Source organism: Microcaecilia unicolor, chromosome 1 (genome assembly GCF_901765095.1).
Source record: "Microcaecilia unicolor chromosome 1, aMicUni1.1, whole genome shotgun sequence".
Lineage (NCBI taxonomy): Eukaryota > Metazoa > Chordata > Amphibia > Gymnophiona > Siphonopidae > Microcaecilia > Microcaecilia unicolor.
In genome coordinates, this window is record NC_044031.1 from 358,279,769 (window position 1) to 358,297,103 (window position 17,335).

At 42.5% G+C, this 17,335-nt stretch overlaps 1 protein-coding gene across 1 annotated transcript in view; it reads left to right on the forward strand.

Annotated features, from left to right (window-relative positions):
* LOC115474290 (sodium-dependent neutral amino acid transporter B(0)AT3-like) overlaps nucleotides 1-17,335 on the forward strand; it is a 157,551-nt gene that overhangs the window by 11,754 nt on the left and 128,462 nt on the right. The window contains exon 2 of the mRNA XM_030209699.1: nucleotides 16,688-16,828. Coding sequence (XP_030065559.1) covers nucleotides 16,688-16,828 — 141 coding nt within the window. The remainder of the gene's footprint in view (nucleotides 1-16,687; nucleotides 16,829-17,335) is intronic.

The window sequence follows — 17,335 nt, forward strand, 5'->3', positions numbered from 1 at the left end:
GTGCAATGATTAAAAAAGAATGTGGAGACATAAAGATCATTGAAGTCTGTGGTCATTCCATTTCGATATGAGCACAGTATACACATATTTATATGTTTAACTGAGACATTGAATTTAGTTGGCTTGTGGGATATTCAATAATTTGTGCATATATTTCCCTTCAGGCATTGTTGAATTTATTTCTCCTTATGATTATCAGTTACCAAGGCTGTACCCAGGGGCGGACTGACCGTTCGGGCAACCAGGCAGTGCCTGAGGGCCCAGAGGCTCTGCCCGGATGCCCACTGTTCTCCCCATTCCCACACACTACCCTCCTGCCACCGCCACCACAGTGGCGGCAAGAACAGAAACAGAATAAAAAATTGAGCATATCTGATTCTACATTTCCCGGGGAAAGCTAGCAGAAAGGTACCCCCCAAATCCTTGACCTCTTGTCTCATTGAGAGGAAAGCTTTCCTTTTCTCTCTTGGGTAACTTTAGCAATGTCCAGATAAATTCTTCTGACTATAAAAAAGATCTTAAGAGTGTCTAAAATATTGCTTCATTATAGCATTAACATCCTGTTCAAAAACCATAGACAGTAATATTGTGGTCCGTTCTGTGAATTCATTGATGAACTCTTCTAATTAGCAGAAATATTTTTAAAATCCATTGGTGGTTCAGGCTCTGAACCTACAACTTCACCTTGGACATTTTTTAAAGAATCCTGAAGATAATAAATCTTGTTTACTGGAAGTAAAACATCAAAAGAAACCTCAATATCTCAAAGATTTCTTGAAGATATGCAAGAGAGGAGTGACCAGAGCTTTTGGAAAATTCAAAATACGTAAATTAAGTCTCTTATAATTTTCCAAAAATGCAATCTGCTTATGAACAGCCAACCTGTCCACAACGACTAACTTCTTAGATTCTTGCAGACTTTTAATCTCTGAACGAATTTGTTCAACTTGAACAAAAAAAATCAGTTTTTAAAGTTTCCACTGTCTTACTTAAGGAATCAAATTTTCCAACCAAAGTTATTATCTCTGTTGATGTCTTCATTAGGGTATAGTTCACAGTTTGCAGAGCACTCCAAATGAATTCCAAAGTTACCACTGCACGAGCCTCCAAATGACCACCACAAGACCCTTGTATCAGCTGCTCTCCAACCGGGGCTCCGACCCCACCTCGTGCTATTGACACACCTCCATCTCCAGTGCTTGGTGCACTCTGTGCCTCTACTTTTGCAGTTGGACATGGCAGGGGGAGAAAGATGTTTCATGGTCCAATGGGGGAGGCACTTCTCTGCCTTCCCCCAGCACGGGACTCTCACTTCAAGCTTCTGCCATTGAGGGCCCCATGACAAACTAGTTGATTTGAGTCTGGAATGAGGGCATAGTAGGACCTAGTGGGGTCAGTGTCCTAACTACCCCTTTCCTCTTGTAAATACAGGAGGTTCTTGTGAGCTATGGTGTCAATGAACATAGCACCTTCCAGCAGATGCCGCCACTCCTCCATGGCCAACTTGATGGCTAGCAGTTCCCAGTCTCTGATAGTATAGTTCTTCTCTGCATTTAGAATTTCTGTGAGAAGGCAGCAAAGGGTAAAAGTTTGCCTTTGTTATTCGATTGAGAGAGAATGGCACCAGTTCCCAAGGAGGATGCATCGACTTCAATGAGGAAGGGCCTATCTGAGTCAGGGTGGTGGAACACCAGAGCCAACATGAAGGCAAGCTTCAGAAGGTCAGAAGTGGAAATCGCTGCTTCCGGCCAGTCCTGGGAGCTGGCATCCTTCTAGGTTAGTGCCTTGAGAGACGCAGCAATGGTGGTGTAGTTCTGGATGAACTGGTGGTAGTAGTTGGCGAAGCTCAAAAACGTTGTAAGTTTCGTCGCCCCTGAGGTCGGGGCCAGTCCCAGATTGTAGACAGCTTTGCTGGATCCATCCTCAGGCCTCAATCAGATATGATGTAGCCAAAGAACAGTAGTTCTTTTTGTTCAAAGATGCATTTTTTCAGTTTCACATACAGACATTTCTCCCGCAGGCATTGTAAGACCTGCTTGACCTGTTCTTGTCAAGCATCTTAAATTAAATTAAGATGTCATCCGGGTAAACCAGGACGCAGTTCTGTAGCAAATCTTGGAAGATGTCATTGACAAGGTTTTGCAAAATGGCCAAGGCATTAGAGAGCCCAAATGGCATGACCAAGTACTTGCAGTGACCATCCTTGGTGTTAAGGTCATCTTCCATTCCTCGCCTTGGTGAATGCGTATCAGATTTATAGGTTTCCCTAAAATCGAGCTTCATGAAGATATGGGCCCCTTGTAGGCAATCAAAGAGTTCTGAAATCAGAGGAAGCGGGTTCTTGTTCTTGACTGTAAGAGCAGATACATCCTACCATGGGATGGCTTCTTGCCTGGTAAAAAGATCTATGGGAAAATCATATTCCCAGTGGGGCAGAAGAATTTCCACCTGATTCTTAGAGACACGTCGGAATAGGCCACTTAGGCCGGAGGAAGGTCTTGGGTGGAACCCATCTCAATAACAACCAAGGATACTAGAGGGCCTGTTGAGTCCAGGCAGTGTTGCTGACAAAGCATGCTCCAGGCTGTTAGCTCCCCACTGTTCCAGTCAATCCTGGAGTTGTGTTTCTGTAGCCAGGGGGGTCCAGGATGATCGGATTGATATATGTCTGAAGAACATACAGGATGATGGCTTCCCTGTGGAGTACCCCGATCCTTAAACAAAGGGGAACTGTTTGGGTCTTGATGTGTCCCTGAATATTCCCATAAACCAAGGAGACTGGAATGGCCTTAAGAAACTTCTCTGTAGGAATATTGTAGTGACGCACAAGGGCCTCATCGATGAAGTTTCCTTGTGCATCGAAAACAATAAAGGCCTCAGTGGTGGTGAGTTTGTTGTCCAGTTCTAAGGAAGAGGGAACTAGGAATTGTGTGTGGGGATTCCTGACAGAAGGACCTAGCACTTTTTCACCAACCAGGGCTAGGCCTCAGTGTCCTGACTTGTTAGGGCACTACGCTTCTCGCCACAATATAAATGCAAATTCTGCAAGTGGCATCACAGTTTCTCCTGTTCAGAGAGGGAGGATCGGTCCACTTGTATCAGCTCCCCAGAGTCGGTAGGTATGGCAACTTTCATAGGCGTGCGGGAGGCATGCTGGAAGCTTGGCACTAGATGAACCATTCTACAGGAAGATTACCGTTCCTGAGCCTGCTCTCAGAACCAGATGTCAACCCAGTTACAATACTGAATGAGATCATCCAGTATCGTAGAGAGATCCCATCTTGCAGTTTATGTTTAATCTGGGTGCTAGCACCTGCCAGAAAACTGCAACCAATCTTTCGTTGTTCCACTCCAATTCAGAGGCCAAAGTGTGAAACTGAATGGCATAATTGCCCAAAGTCTGTGACCCTTGTCGCAATTTGAGGAGCTTAGCAGCTGCACAAGTGACTGTCCCCAGTTCCACAAAGACCCTTCAGAGACATTTGTGGAATCTATTGAGACTTTTAAGTACTGGATCGCTCTGCTCCTAGAGAGGAGATGCCTAAGCAAGGGCCTGGCTGGACAGTAGGAAGATGATATACTCTACTCAGGTCCTGCCAGAGTTGAAATCCCTTGCCTGTAGTTCAAAAATGATCTGGCATTGATTAAGAAACCACTTACAGGTCTTCAGATTCCCATCATACTGGAGAGGAGTGCAAGTCAGATTCCAGATGCAGCTAACGGGATAGCACTGGCAGCCAAAAGGAGAGGCACCGGGGCTTTCAGCGCTGTGGGCACCTGAAGATGATCCATATGCAGTGTCAAATTCTAGACTACACCTGAGAGTTGCTGCAGTTGGAGAGCCAGCTGCTGGATTAACTGCATGACTGGTGACTTGTTCGAGCTTATGGCCTTCGCAATGTGCCACTACTGGGTTGGGTGAGCTCAAGGGCCACCACTGGATATGGTGGTAACCCCCACTCAGGGATTGAGTGAACCCCTACCAGCAGAAGGTGAGTCTTCATTCCTGGTGCTGTCTGAAGAGTAGCTCTTAAAAGAGCCCTTGGGGGCAGACCCGGGAGAACCAGGACCTGGGACAGACTCTAGAGATAGCAATACTGAGGCAAGGGCTTGGAGACAGGAATGCTGAGACAGGGATGCTGAAGCAGGGGCTTGGAGACAGGAACGCTGAGACAAGGGCTTGGAGACAGGAACGTTGAGACAGGGGCTTGGAGACAGGAATGCTGAGACAAGGGCTTAGAGACAGGGACACTGAGATGGGGATGCTGAAACAGTTGCTTGGAGACAGGGATGCTGAGACGGGGGCTTGGAGTCAGGTACACAGAGACGGGGGCTTGGAGACAGGCGGGGGCTTGGAGACAGGAACACTGAGACAGCCACACAGTGAGGAAAGACAGGCTGACATTGCACAGGCAACATAGGAAGAGCTTCAGGCCCCAGAAATAGTCCTGTTGTGATGATGTTGGCAGGCGTCATCCCAGATCTGCAGCAGGCCCTTTAAATAAACAGCTGGCATGAATGCCTAAGGAAGCCAGTTTCCGTCAGCGTGAGATGGGAGCAAGTGAGTGCCCGCAGGAACATAGTAGCGCCAGAAGCCTGCCATGCCGATAGACCAGCCCAGGAACCCCCTGCAAAGGCTACGGAACCCTCCCTTACATCCAGTAAGGTCCATAGATGAGTCAGGGTGTGGTGTGGTGCGGTGCACGGCCTGGACCTTGACACTTGGCTTTATGTGGCACCCTATATCCAGCATTTCCTGTGGCATGGGCGGCATCTGTGTCCAACTGAAACCTCACCTTCATTTGGTAGTTGATCATTTATTAGAATTTGATATACTGTTTCTCATTGGGACAAATCGAAACGGTGTACAAATAAAGTAAAAACAGGAAAAGAACTCCAATAAGGCCAGGAAAGAACACAGCCACTCAAGCATCATTATGACGTAGACTGAAGCTGGAGTGCAATTGTAATATATGGTAACATATATTAAATGTTTTTTCCTGGGGCTCTTGGGGGGCTGTGCCAGGGTTTTGGTGTATGCTGCTGGCTGGAAAGGGTTTAGAGTTAGTTTGTGAATTGTTAGTTGAGTTAGGTGAAGAAAGTGTGAGATGTTTCTTAAATATGGTTTTATTTTTCAAGAAATAAACCATGATTAAGTGGGGATTGTACTTTAAAATGTTCCTTTCTGTTTTGGGTACAAGTCAGGTTAAAATTGACTTTGAAATTCTCTGTATAGGAAGTTTTGCATTTACTTCTATGGGGGAGGGAGAGTCTAAACAGATCAGAAAAAAAAAACTGTCTTTCTCTGACAAGCTGATTGGTTGCGGTTTTTTGGGCTGGTTTTGTTTTTTTGGGGTGGGTTTTGGGGCGGTTTTTCGGCTGGCGGGGGTGGGGCTAATGGTGACAGAGGCGGGGTTTATGGCGTTTTGGGCGGGGTTTGTCGACATATTGGGCGGGGCGATGACGGTGGGGGCGGGGGTGATGATGGAAGGGGTGGGGCTGATGACAGCAGAGGCGGGGGTGATGACGGAAGGGGCGGGGTTGATGACGGCAGGGTGGGGGTGATGATGGAAGGGGCGGGGGTGATGACATCGGGGGTGGGGTGTGTGCGGTTTTTGGGCGGGTTTTGGGTGGGATTTTTTTTTTTTATATGGCAACCCTGAGCAGAGAGACCAGGGCTGTGAACATGGATTGAGAGAGAAAAAACATATAGTGTGTGTCTGTGTAAAAGTAAGAATAAAAGTATGGATTTTGTGAGTTTAAAGTGAAATGTGATATTGAAAAAGGGTACTTTAATATTGAAAGTGAGTGAAGGTGAGCTTTGGTGCTGAGAATGAGATGATTTGAGCTCAAAAGTGAGTACTTCAATAAACAGACTGCCTTTTTCATGATTGTGTTGCTGAATACATGTGGGGGGAAAACTGATGTATTTTGGGTGGGAGAGAGCTGTACTAATAGAAAGCTGTGAGAAGTTTTAAACCAAATTTAGTTTGGTTTGGAGTGAAACAGAGGTATGTATGTCCCAGCATGCAGTGAATGGAATGGTTAAGTTCTAAGGGAATTTAAGGTCATGGAAGGTGGAATGAGAGTCTGTAGGTTCAGGTATTAAGTGGACACATGGCTTCCTACTCTTTTTAGAATAGGGGAAAACAGTTGAGACTCAGGTTCTGAGAGACTGTAATTTCTGCTGGTAGTTATACTAAGTGAAAGAAACTATAAGGGTGTCAAGAAAAAGTGTGTAAGGATTTTAACTCTGACACAGGGGAAGGACTGAGAGGGGAATCTGTGATTTGAAGAAAGAAGCCATTTAAGCTGTGTCTGGGGGGAAGGTGTGTTGTTTGTGAGAGTTCTGAGTTCAGTGCAAGCAAGGTTTGGAATCTGACTTCAGAATAAAGAAAATCCAGCACTGCTGTTGTCTGAGTGTCCTGTATTCTCCAGATTGATCTGATAGCTGTGAAGGGAAAAGTTATGCTTTTATGTGAAGTCTGTGAGATGGAATGTTGAAGCCTGCTGGATCATTTTAGACTAGGGAAACAACAGTGAGAAATAGGTTTTGTAGTGAGCAAACCTTTAACTTATTTTATTTCAATTAGAGAGTTTGGCCACAGTATTGAGAATTGGTTAATAGTCACCAGAGCCTGAACAGGAACAGAGGGAGTTCAAGGGTCTTGCCTCCATTTATTTTCTTTATAAGTGAGGTTTAGGGAGAATAAATCTGGGGGAGTCATCCTCTGAAGGGTTCCAGTTGAGCTCCAACGCAAGAAAGACATCACCTAAATAAATTCAACCACAGCTAAGTGACATTGCCAAGGGTGTTGAAAGAAATATATTATTTTTTCACAACATTTTAAGGGAAAACAAAGGAACAGACCATCAGATATTAAAAATCCATGAGATCCCTGCAAAAACACCAATAGTGCACACAAAGAGACCAATTTCTACATCAGGAAAGAGAATAACCACAAATATCTGATTTTGATAAAAGACAATTTAAATACTTATCTGAAAAGGTTCTTTTCCGCCTTTTTAGGTGAAACAGACAAAGTTAAGGGTATACATGTAGTTCTACATTTGAATGTTGAATATGTTATTGCAGTTCTATTAAGCTTCACACTAATTGTGAATTTGAGTTTATTTGAATGACAATTTGCTTGCATTTGTATTCAATAAAGAAAGAGATAATTTGCAAATCTAAAAGTTTGGTCCTTCCATTTCAGGAACAAATCCTAAATTTAGATTCTTTTCCTCCTTTATTCTTTGAGAGTAAAGGACGAGGTTAGTTTATTTGTTCCACTCCCTCGGCTGTGAGTGTGTGTTCCCTGGATATTCGCCACGACTACAACCATTAGGTATCTGGGAGCACATCACTACAGTCCAGCCGAGAGGGGTGGTAATACAATCTGCTGTCTATCCTGATTCCATGGTCATAATTTGACTTCCTTTTGGACTACGGGTGAGTGTCCTAATGTGCTCTTCTTTCTCTAAGTTGCTCCCTCTGCTGGCTCAAAATTACATATGTTCACTGCACTAGGAAATATAGGGCCTGATACACAAAATGATTTAAATGGCCAGAAGAAACTCCTAGCCGTTTAAATCATCTGTCTGGGGCTAACCAGACATTTTCAGTGGCACTTAACTGGATAGACTTACCGACAAGGAACGCCAAAAGATCAGCCCGCACATTCCTCAATCTTCATCTCCCAAGCTGCAAAGGTTTCAAATACAAACTTACACATGCAGCAAACTTCACCTACTTGAGTGCCAAGCTATGGAACGCACTGCCGCACAACCTGAGAGGGATCTACGAAGCTAACAAACTTTCGAACATCACTGAAGACCCATCTTTTTAAAAAGGCATACCATATAGAATAACAATTATAAATGTATACATCTCCCACATATTTACTCAGATCTATTTTTATAATATCTGCTTGCTTTAAACTCTAATACGTTATTCAACATCTCTATGTAACAATAACTGATTACGTTCTAATCTATCACCACCAAGAACGATTTATTGTAAGCCACATTGAGCCTGCAAAGAGGTGGGATAATGTGGGATACAAATGCAATAAATAAAATACCTGGTTAATATTCAAGCCAAAATTGGCTATTTTATGAGTGTTCATGGGGGGAGGGAGTGAACACTTTGCCCATTAAGGGCCAATTATCTGCACTTAACCAGCTAAGGTAACTGCAAATAGGACTGCATAAAATGCAATCTTATCTTTATGCAGCTCTTCATAGCCAGTTAGGTGCCGAATATCGCATTTAACCAGCTATGTTTTGGCCAGCCCCATAATATCTGAAATTCAATGCTGGAACCCAGCTGTTGCCCAGCATTGAATTTCCAAGTATAACATTGGTGGCAGTCAGCAAAACGCTGATCCCAGCTAGCTGAATATCGGACCTATAGTTGTGCTTGTAAAAATTCTCACATCAAGTAAACCATTTAGAACTTAAGAAGTTCATAAATTGTATTTAATTATTTATAACATTTGTATCCCACATTTTCCCACCTATTTGCAGGCTCAATGTGGCTTACATAGTTCCGTAAGTGGTGATACCAGTTCCGGATAGGAGAAATACATAGTTGAGGCAGAGGGACAAATTGGGTTAGGTTACAGGAGGAAAGTTCGTCTTATGATAAGAGCTAAAGGTAATAGGTTAAATTTCATTCATGACAAAATTAGCTTGAGCAATTAAGAAAATTAAACTGGAAATCAAGATAATTTAGCAAAAACAGTTAAGATATAGAGAATACATGTTGTATAGATGTGTTTTGTTAATTTGCATTTAGGATGAATTATTATTGTATGCTTTCTTAAATAAATAAGTTTTCAATAGTTTACGGAAGGTCACTGACTAAATATCATGACTGGTTCAGTAATTATAGGATAGTTCTATAACAGGGCACCTACTAAAGGCATTGGTTATGGTGCCTAGTTTAAGCCTATTCTAAAAAGAAAAGTACGCATCTAGTGCAAATGGTCGAAAACATACTAAGGTGTCAGCACTTATACCAGCCTTATAACCGCCAGCTGAATATTGACCCGGTGGTTTTTCAAATTATCCTTATGAAGGGTAATTTTATGTCAGGATGCCAAAGCAAGGAAAGCACATAGGTGCATATGTCATACCTATTTTAAATGCTGACAATCACTGGCAAATTTAGACCTGAATATTCAGTACCAGGGCCCTGGCACTGAATATCTGGGCCTTCAGCACTGCCCAGAAGTTATACGAAGCATATGGTCAATTCAGTGCTGTACCCATATAACTAACTGGGTTAAGTTTGGACTGTCTTTTGTGCATGGTTAGCTATGTGAGCATAACTCTTTCCATTACTCCACCTTTGGACCACCCTGGCATTATGTGAGGGAAATACCAGTAATCACTGTAGATGAGAACACAAAGGAGTGGCAAAATTACTCTGCAGGAGCAAACAGCACACAGTAATCTGTCTAGGGGAGTGTTATCACAAGTTTCTCTGGATTCGGGATACATTGACTGGACTATGTAAGTACTGGCACAGATAAAATTATCCACAATGTGTCAGCACAAGTGAAAATACAACCCACACATATGCCAATTAGTCTAACTTTTCTTTTTGCCTTTCAAAGAGATTTCTAGCTAAACCAAAATCACAGAGGAGAGATCCAAACTCATCTTGTGGGTCACTGAGATGGAATTCTCTCTTGCCTCAGTCTACCTGGTTTTAAAACAGCATGCCTAGACCTCTGAAGTAGGTTGGTCTGGAATGCAAGGAATACTGTTCTCAGCCATGAAGGTCAGTGTTCATCAGACTCAAACATAAATCTCCTCATCTTGTATCTGCACCTGCAACCACTTTTGCAGTGCCTTCTCTGCAGCTGCACAGATAAGAAGCTGGAAACTTAGATATCCTCATATGGCACAGAGTCTAGTGGTCAGTCAGGTGTATATCCACTAATTCATTCTTGCAACTTCTCAAAGTACCTCTTCTGATGACAAACAGGACAGGAACAGTGTCTCTGACTAGCTGTGACTCTGGGTCTTTACTGCCCCGATCAGGAGTCTGAAAAATCATCCAGCACGGGCAGTAGTTCAGCTGTTTCTTGTCTTTCCAGGGTAGAACTGATTCTAACTGGTGCAGATACATTGTTGTCTCCCAAGGTTCTTCCAGCTATCCAGAGCTTGTTCAGGCAAGCAGTGTGTCCTTGATGGCACAGCACATCTGCCACAAACTGCAAGGCAGGGAGTTTTTGCAGAAACCATAACAGTATGGCTCAGAGCATGGTTGGAAGCATACGCTAGGCCTCAGGCCCACAAAGTGGCCCAGGAAACACCCGTAACATCACCACCATCAGTTTTAGGACAAAGACATGTAAGAAATAACTATAAAACACTCTGGAATAAAACCACATCTTTATTTAACTAACCTAAGTTCTACTTCCCTCAAGATATACGCTAATAAACTACAAGGACACACACAACTAATAACAAAAGGATTCATTTACAAGGATAGAATATGAAATGAAAATGAACAGCAACAAACAGTGGAGATGACCAGTAGGAACAAATAAATTTTGATGGACAGCATGCTGCTGGAGAAACTGTATGTCCTTTATTTAAAATCAACTCACATAAAATTGTTGAAGGACTCTAAAAGCAGTTCACATAAAAATATTGGAGGACTAAGAAGCCATGCTTCGGCTATCCTGCCTGCATCAGGCGTCCAAAATAAATCTAAAAAAAAACAAATGTCAAAAGTAAGGATGGTAATCACATCATGGTATACATTTTAAGTTAAACCACACTGAAGTCTGAAAACCAGTGTTAGCAATCTCGCCAAAAGTAACCTGAAACAAACGAAATTTAACAGAATAAAAGATCAGAATAAAAGTTCTTGAAATGCAAGAATGAACACTAGTCAGGTATCAACTGGAATACAGCACACACTCTCCCTATGGCAACCTCCCCTTGTGTCCCCTGGCAGTATAGTGATTACAGATCACCTGGGTAGGTGATGTAATACTCTTCCTTCTTGAGGATGACTGGAATGGCAGCCTTGCCACAGGTGGTGCTCGCTCTTGCCCTTTTGCTGTTGCTAGAGATCTGACGCTCTGAAATATCGGTTGTGTTCCGATGACACTGATGTTGATTGGATGAGGTGAAGAAGAAGTAGGAAGATAGTTATCTCTTGCCACAGCAAGTGCCCGGAAGGTGACTGACCTGTGCCCTTGTGTTGTGATTCAAGAAACCAGAAAGCAGTAAAGGTTAGGTCTTGCATTTCCTTATGAGATGGTTGAATACACTATAGAGATCTCTCTCACACACACACAAATCAGATAAGATATACCTTTAATAGCAAATAGAGAATGACACGGAGACAAAGTTTGTCCCCATCCCTGTGGGTTCTTTCTCCATCCCCACCCCATCCCAGCAGGTTATATAGAGGGGCATAATCGAACGGCGTCGGCCATCTATATGGTGGGCTCCACAAAGGAGTGGAGCCAACTGTATTATCGAAAAAGATGGCCGGCCATCTTTTTTCTTTCAATAATACGATTGGGGCCGGCTAAATCTCAACATTTAGGTCAAATGTTGAGATCGCCGGGTTTAGAGATGGCCGGCTTCGGTTTTCGGCCATAATGGAAATCGGGCCCAGCCATCTCAAACCCGGCGAAATGCAAGGTATTTGGTCGTGGGAGGAGCCAACATTTGTAGTGCACTGGTCCCCCTGACATGCTAGGACACCAACCGGGCACTCTAGGGGCACTGCAGTGGACTTCAAAAATGGATTCCATGCGCATAGCTCTCTTACCTTGGGTGCTGAGCCCCCCAAATCCTCCCCAAAACCCACTCCCCACAACTCTACACCACTACCATAGCCCTAAGGGGTGAAGGGGGGCACCTACATGTGGGTACAGTGGGTTTTGGAGGGCTCCCATTTACCACCATAAGTGTAACAGGTAGGGGGGGGGATCGGCCTGGGTCCACCTGCCTGAAGTGTACTGCACCCACAAAAAACTGCTCCAGGTACCTGCATACTGCTGTCAGGGAGCTGGGTATGACATTTGAGGCTGGCATAGAGGCTGGCAAGAAAATGTGTTTTTTTTTAAATTTATTTATAACCATTTAAATTTTTATAAACTTGCCAGAAATACAGAGAAAGTAATATATAGGAATTATTTCAGTCAGGTAATTCTATTCTCTTCCTTAGACCACTAAATAGGGAGAGTGGAACAAGACAAGGAGATCGATTAAACAGTAAACAGGAAAAAAAAACCCTGTGGTATTAACCTGATTATCCCCAGATATTACTCGTCTAATTCATTATTCCACATTGATCATCTGGTTGGCTTCTTCAAGGCCAATATGGTGTATAGTCAAATAATTTCATTGAAAGCATACTTATTGTCCAATATTAGTTAGAAATAATACATCTGGTTACATTCTTTCTCTTTTAAAAACCAGAAGTTATTTAACAATACATATACTTAAGTCTCTAATTCAAATCCCACTGATTAAAGTAATCCCAGTTTTCACAGGCTTCACTCCTTTTAAAGTAATAATTGAGGAAATATTTCTGAGGAAAACTTTAGGAGTCATACCCGGAACTCTGGGAAAAACAATAATCTCGATATTAATCATCTATAATAATATTCATTTTATTATTCAAAGTTTTTGGTTTATTATCATTTTCAAGATCATAACCACTTCTTACTCATGTAGAATCATTTGTTATATCAATTTTTCACTCTCAAAGGGTTCAGTTGAATTGGCCATGTAACTCTTTAATAAAATTATATCTGAAGCAAAATTATTTACTGTCACCGTTAGGTCCCGAAGCACCTTCCAGATGGTATTCAATGTAACCTCCATGGGAGCCAAAAACTCCAAGTTGATTTGTTTTTTGGGTGGAAGGAGGTTGGTGACCACTGGGGGAGTAAGGGGTGATCCCTGATTCCCTCCAGTGGTCATCTGGTCAATTGGGGCACTTTTTTGAGGCTTGGTCGTAAAAATAAATGGACTGAGTGAAGCCGGCCAAATGCTCGTCAGAGCATCTTTTTTCCATTAAAGGGCGAAGCCGGCCACCTCTTAACCACGCCCCCATCCTGCCTTCTGTACCTTGCGGAAACGCCCCCTTGCAGTTTGGCCGGCTCCGTGACGGAAAGCAGTTGAAGGCAGCCAAAATCGGCTTTTGATTATACCGATTTGGCCGGGTTCAGGAAATCGCTGGCCATCTCCCGATTTGTGTCGGAAGATGGCCGGCGATCTCTTTCGAAAATAAGCTGGCTAGCAACATAGTAAATGACGGCAGATAAAGACCTGTACGGTCCATCCAGTCTGCCCAACAAGATAAACTCATTTACATGGTATGGGATACTTTATTTGTATACCCGAGTTTGATTTGTCCTTGCCTTTCTCAGGGCACAGACCGTAGAAGTCTGCCCAGCACTGTTCTTGTACTAAGTTCTGAAGCTAACGTCCAAGCTCCTTAAAATTTACACTCCAGCCCATCCTGATCTATTTAGTCACAATCAGGGCATAGACTGTAGAAGTCTGCTCAGTTCCCATTTTGTTTTACCAATTACCGGCATTGCCACCCAATCTATGCTAAGATTGCGTGGTTCTGTCTTCATCCCCACGGGCCCTGTCTCCATCCCTGCCCCATCTCCGTGGGCTCTGTCCTCATCTGCGGAAGCCTTGAACATTTATGATTTTATATTTAAATCTTTTTATTAAAGTATAAAAAGGAACAATATGCTATGCAACTCTTCTGTATAAATTACAAATAGAAAACAATAATAGCGAGCAGCTATAATAACCCTCCTTCCCACTACCACCCTCCTCTACCCTTCCAACCCAAACAATAGCTGATTTGTACTACACTAAGGAATTCTAATTCACACTGTTAAAATGTCCAGAGGTATAAAATACAACCCGTTCTGTATGCTCTAGAGGGGAAAAATATGCCCTATGAAGCCCTGTTATGGCTTTTTAATCTGTGGATGAATAAGAAGTCATCAACAAACTCAGGATTCAATCTAGCTCTCCTGTCTTCCACAGTCCTTCCTGCAATAGAAGATGTCTTCTTAGAAGATGTGCTAGTAGCAGGATGTATGTGATCCCCCATGCAAATTTTGCTAGTTGTGGCCAGCAAGCTTGCATGTTTTTCCAAAAAATCAAAATATCATTATAGGCATCACTAAAACATAAATAACAGTTCAGTTCATTAACAGGCTTCAAAATAGAAAATGACACGGGGACAAAGTTTGTCCCCATCCCTGTGGGATCTGTCCCCATCCCCGCGATTACTGCGGGTCCCCGTGTCCTTCTCTAATAGCAAACAAACATTACTCTGGAGGTTTCCCCCCAAATTCCAGGCTCCAGGCAGGCTGAACTTGATTTGACCAACAGGCCCATTTTCAAAAGAGATAGATGTCCAAAAAGTGACATGTCAGCATTTGGACATTTATCACACAGAAATGTCAAAATCAGTATTATCGAAACCTCTTTTTGGATGTCTTTCTCTGAAGTCCATACAAATCTCAAGGGGGCATGCCAGGGGCGTGTTCAAGGCGGGACTTGGGTGTTCCTAATACATGGACATCTTTCAGCAATAATGGAACAAAACAAAGACGTCCAAGGCTAAAACTTTTAGACGTTTTGAGCTAGACCTGTTTTTATAGTGAATAGCTGCAGTGGGAATTGAACCCACTTCCCCAGGATCAAAGTTTACTGCACTAACCACTAGGTTACTGCACACAAGATGTTCCCCAAATGACCAGATGACCACTGGAGGGACTCGGGGATCACCTCCCCTTACTCTCCCAGTGGTCACTATCCCTCTCCCATCCCCAAAAAATGTGATTAAAAATATTACTTGCCAGCCTCAGATGTTATACTCAGGTCAATTAGAATAGCATGCAGGTCCCTAGAGTAGTCTAGTAGTGATGCAGTGCACTGCAGACAGGTAGACCCAGGCTTCTACCTCCCCCTACTTGTTACACTTGTGGAGGAAACTGTGAGCCCTCCAAAACCCACCAGAAACCCACTGTACCCACATATTGGTGCTCCCTTCACCTGTAAGGGCTATGGTAGTGGTGTACAGTTGGGGGTAGTGGGGGTTTTTTTTTTGGGGGGGGGGCTTAGCAGACAAGGTAAGGAAGCAATGGTGAGATGTGTACGTGGGAGCATTTTATAAAGTTCACTGCAGTGCCCCCAAGGATGCCCTATTGCTTTCCTGGAATGTCACTTTTCCACTATTCTACCTGATGCCAAGCTTTCTATTTTTTTTTAATAACATCTGAGCCATGTGTTTATTGTTTATCAGTAAATTTGGGCTTTGAATTCAGATCTATAGATGAAAAGGAGGTCTCATTACATATATCTAAATACCAGAGTGCTATTTTTCCATACTTCATAGCAAGAGTGTACATTCCCTAATTACCTGTCCCAGTGCAACTAAAGCTTTTACCTCCTCAGTGCATGTAAATGGCTTCATCCCTGTGTGGATTCTCTGATGCCGTGAGGCTTTCTTTCCAACAAAAGCTTTTACCACACTCAGGACATGTAAATGGTGTCACACCTGTGTGTATTCTCTGGTGCATTGTGAGGTTTACCTTCTGACCAAAGCTTTTACCAGACTCTATACATGCAAATGGTTTCTTTACCATGTGGACTTTCTGATGCAGATTTACATTACAACCAAAGCTTTTACCACACTTAGAACATGTGAATGGTTTCACTTTATTGTGGATTTTCTTGTGTATTTTGTACGTTTTGCATTTGGATGTATTTGTTTGAAAATGGACCAAAAAATAAAACATCCAAATCACAAAACATTTTTCCAAACAGCATTTTCAAAAGGAAAAGAGAGACTTTTGTTTTGTACAAAATGATCTTTTCTGTTCTGATTTTGGACGTTTTACAAAAAATGTCCAAATTCAGACTTAGATGTCATATCCAAAAATGCCCATTGTGCATTTGACCTGCCCAAAGTCACAAGGAGCAGCAGTGGGAATTGAACCCATGTTGCCAGGATCAAAGCCTACTGCATTAACCATTAAGCCACTCCTCCTCTGTTTTGGACAGCTTGCATTTGGACATCTTTTATTCGAAAATGGATAAAAAAAAAAGGACGTCCAAATCACAGGACATCCATAGTATTTTCGAACACAAAAGATAGATGTCCATCTTTTTTGAAAATGACCTTCTTTCCTGTTCGGAATTTGGACGTCTTTGTAAAACGTCCAAATTCTGATTTAGACGTTTCTTTTGAAAATGCCCCTCCAAGTGTCCTTATCAACATTGCCCATATTCCTTCTTGCTTGCATCAGCCATTGCCATCTAGTTATTCCTTTATTCTAGCATAGAACACTGTATATTCTGTAAGCTGTATAGAATGTCCAACAGATCTGGTATAATTGAGCTCTGTAATACACTGGTTACATTGTGGCAGGGGCTTTTACCCCTACAACTAATTGGTGAGTACTGCAGCAGTTGCACCAGAATTTCAGCAGCACTGTATGGTTAAGTGGCATCACTGAGACAGCAGGTAACAGTTCAGGCTAGTAGCGCACACTCCCTCAGATGAAAAAGCAGATGGTAAAATGTCCCAGGAGGGTTTGTGCTGTGTGTTGTTGCTTACATAAATAGTGTTGCATACTCTGATCATTCTTACTAATTTTATTTTCAGGAGCATTCTTGATCCCTTACTTTATTGCCCTCCTCTTGCTGGGAATTCCTTTGTTTCACATTGAACTTGCAATTGGACAGCGCCTGAGAAAAGGCAGCGTTGGTGTCTGGAATGCAATTTCACCATACCTCGGAGGAGTTGGTATGTTGTACTACAGAGAATAAGCATTTTAAAATATATACTGTAGTGAAAACAAGTTTAAGCCAAAGACATTATTGAGTCAGTTTTATTTTCCCTCCTGAAATGCCTTCTGTAATTTATTCTGATCATCACTTGCACTTAGTGGCTCCTCAGGCTTGTACTTTCTTTGGTCAGACTTCAAACATTCTCTGATCTAGATGAAGATGTTCACAGAAATTTGCTTTGGTCATTATTCTATCAAAACAAAAAAAAAAAAGAATAAGGAGAGAGTTTGTTGAAATATGTAATGATGTCAATTTAATGAGTGAGGATCATCATGCTGTTATACAGACCTCCAGTATACAAATTTCATCCCAATCATTTGCACCACAAAAGCCCTGTAATTGATCTAGAGTTATAGGGGGTCATGTGTAAGTTAGATCTGTAAAACAATGGTAGAATCCTAAGCTTTACCAAGCACATACAAAAAAAAAGAGCGTCAAATACTCATGTGATACCATTTTAATA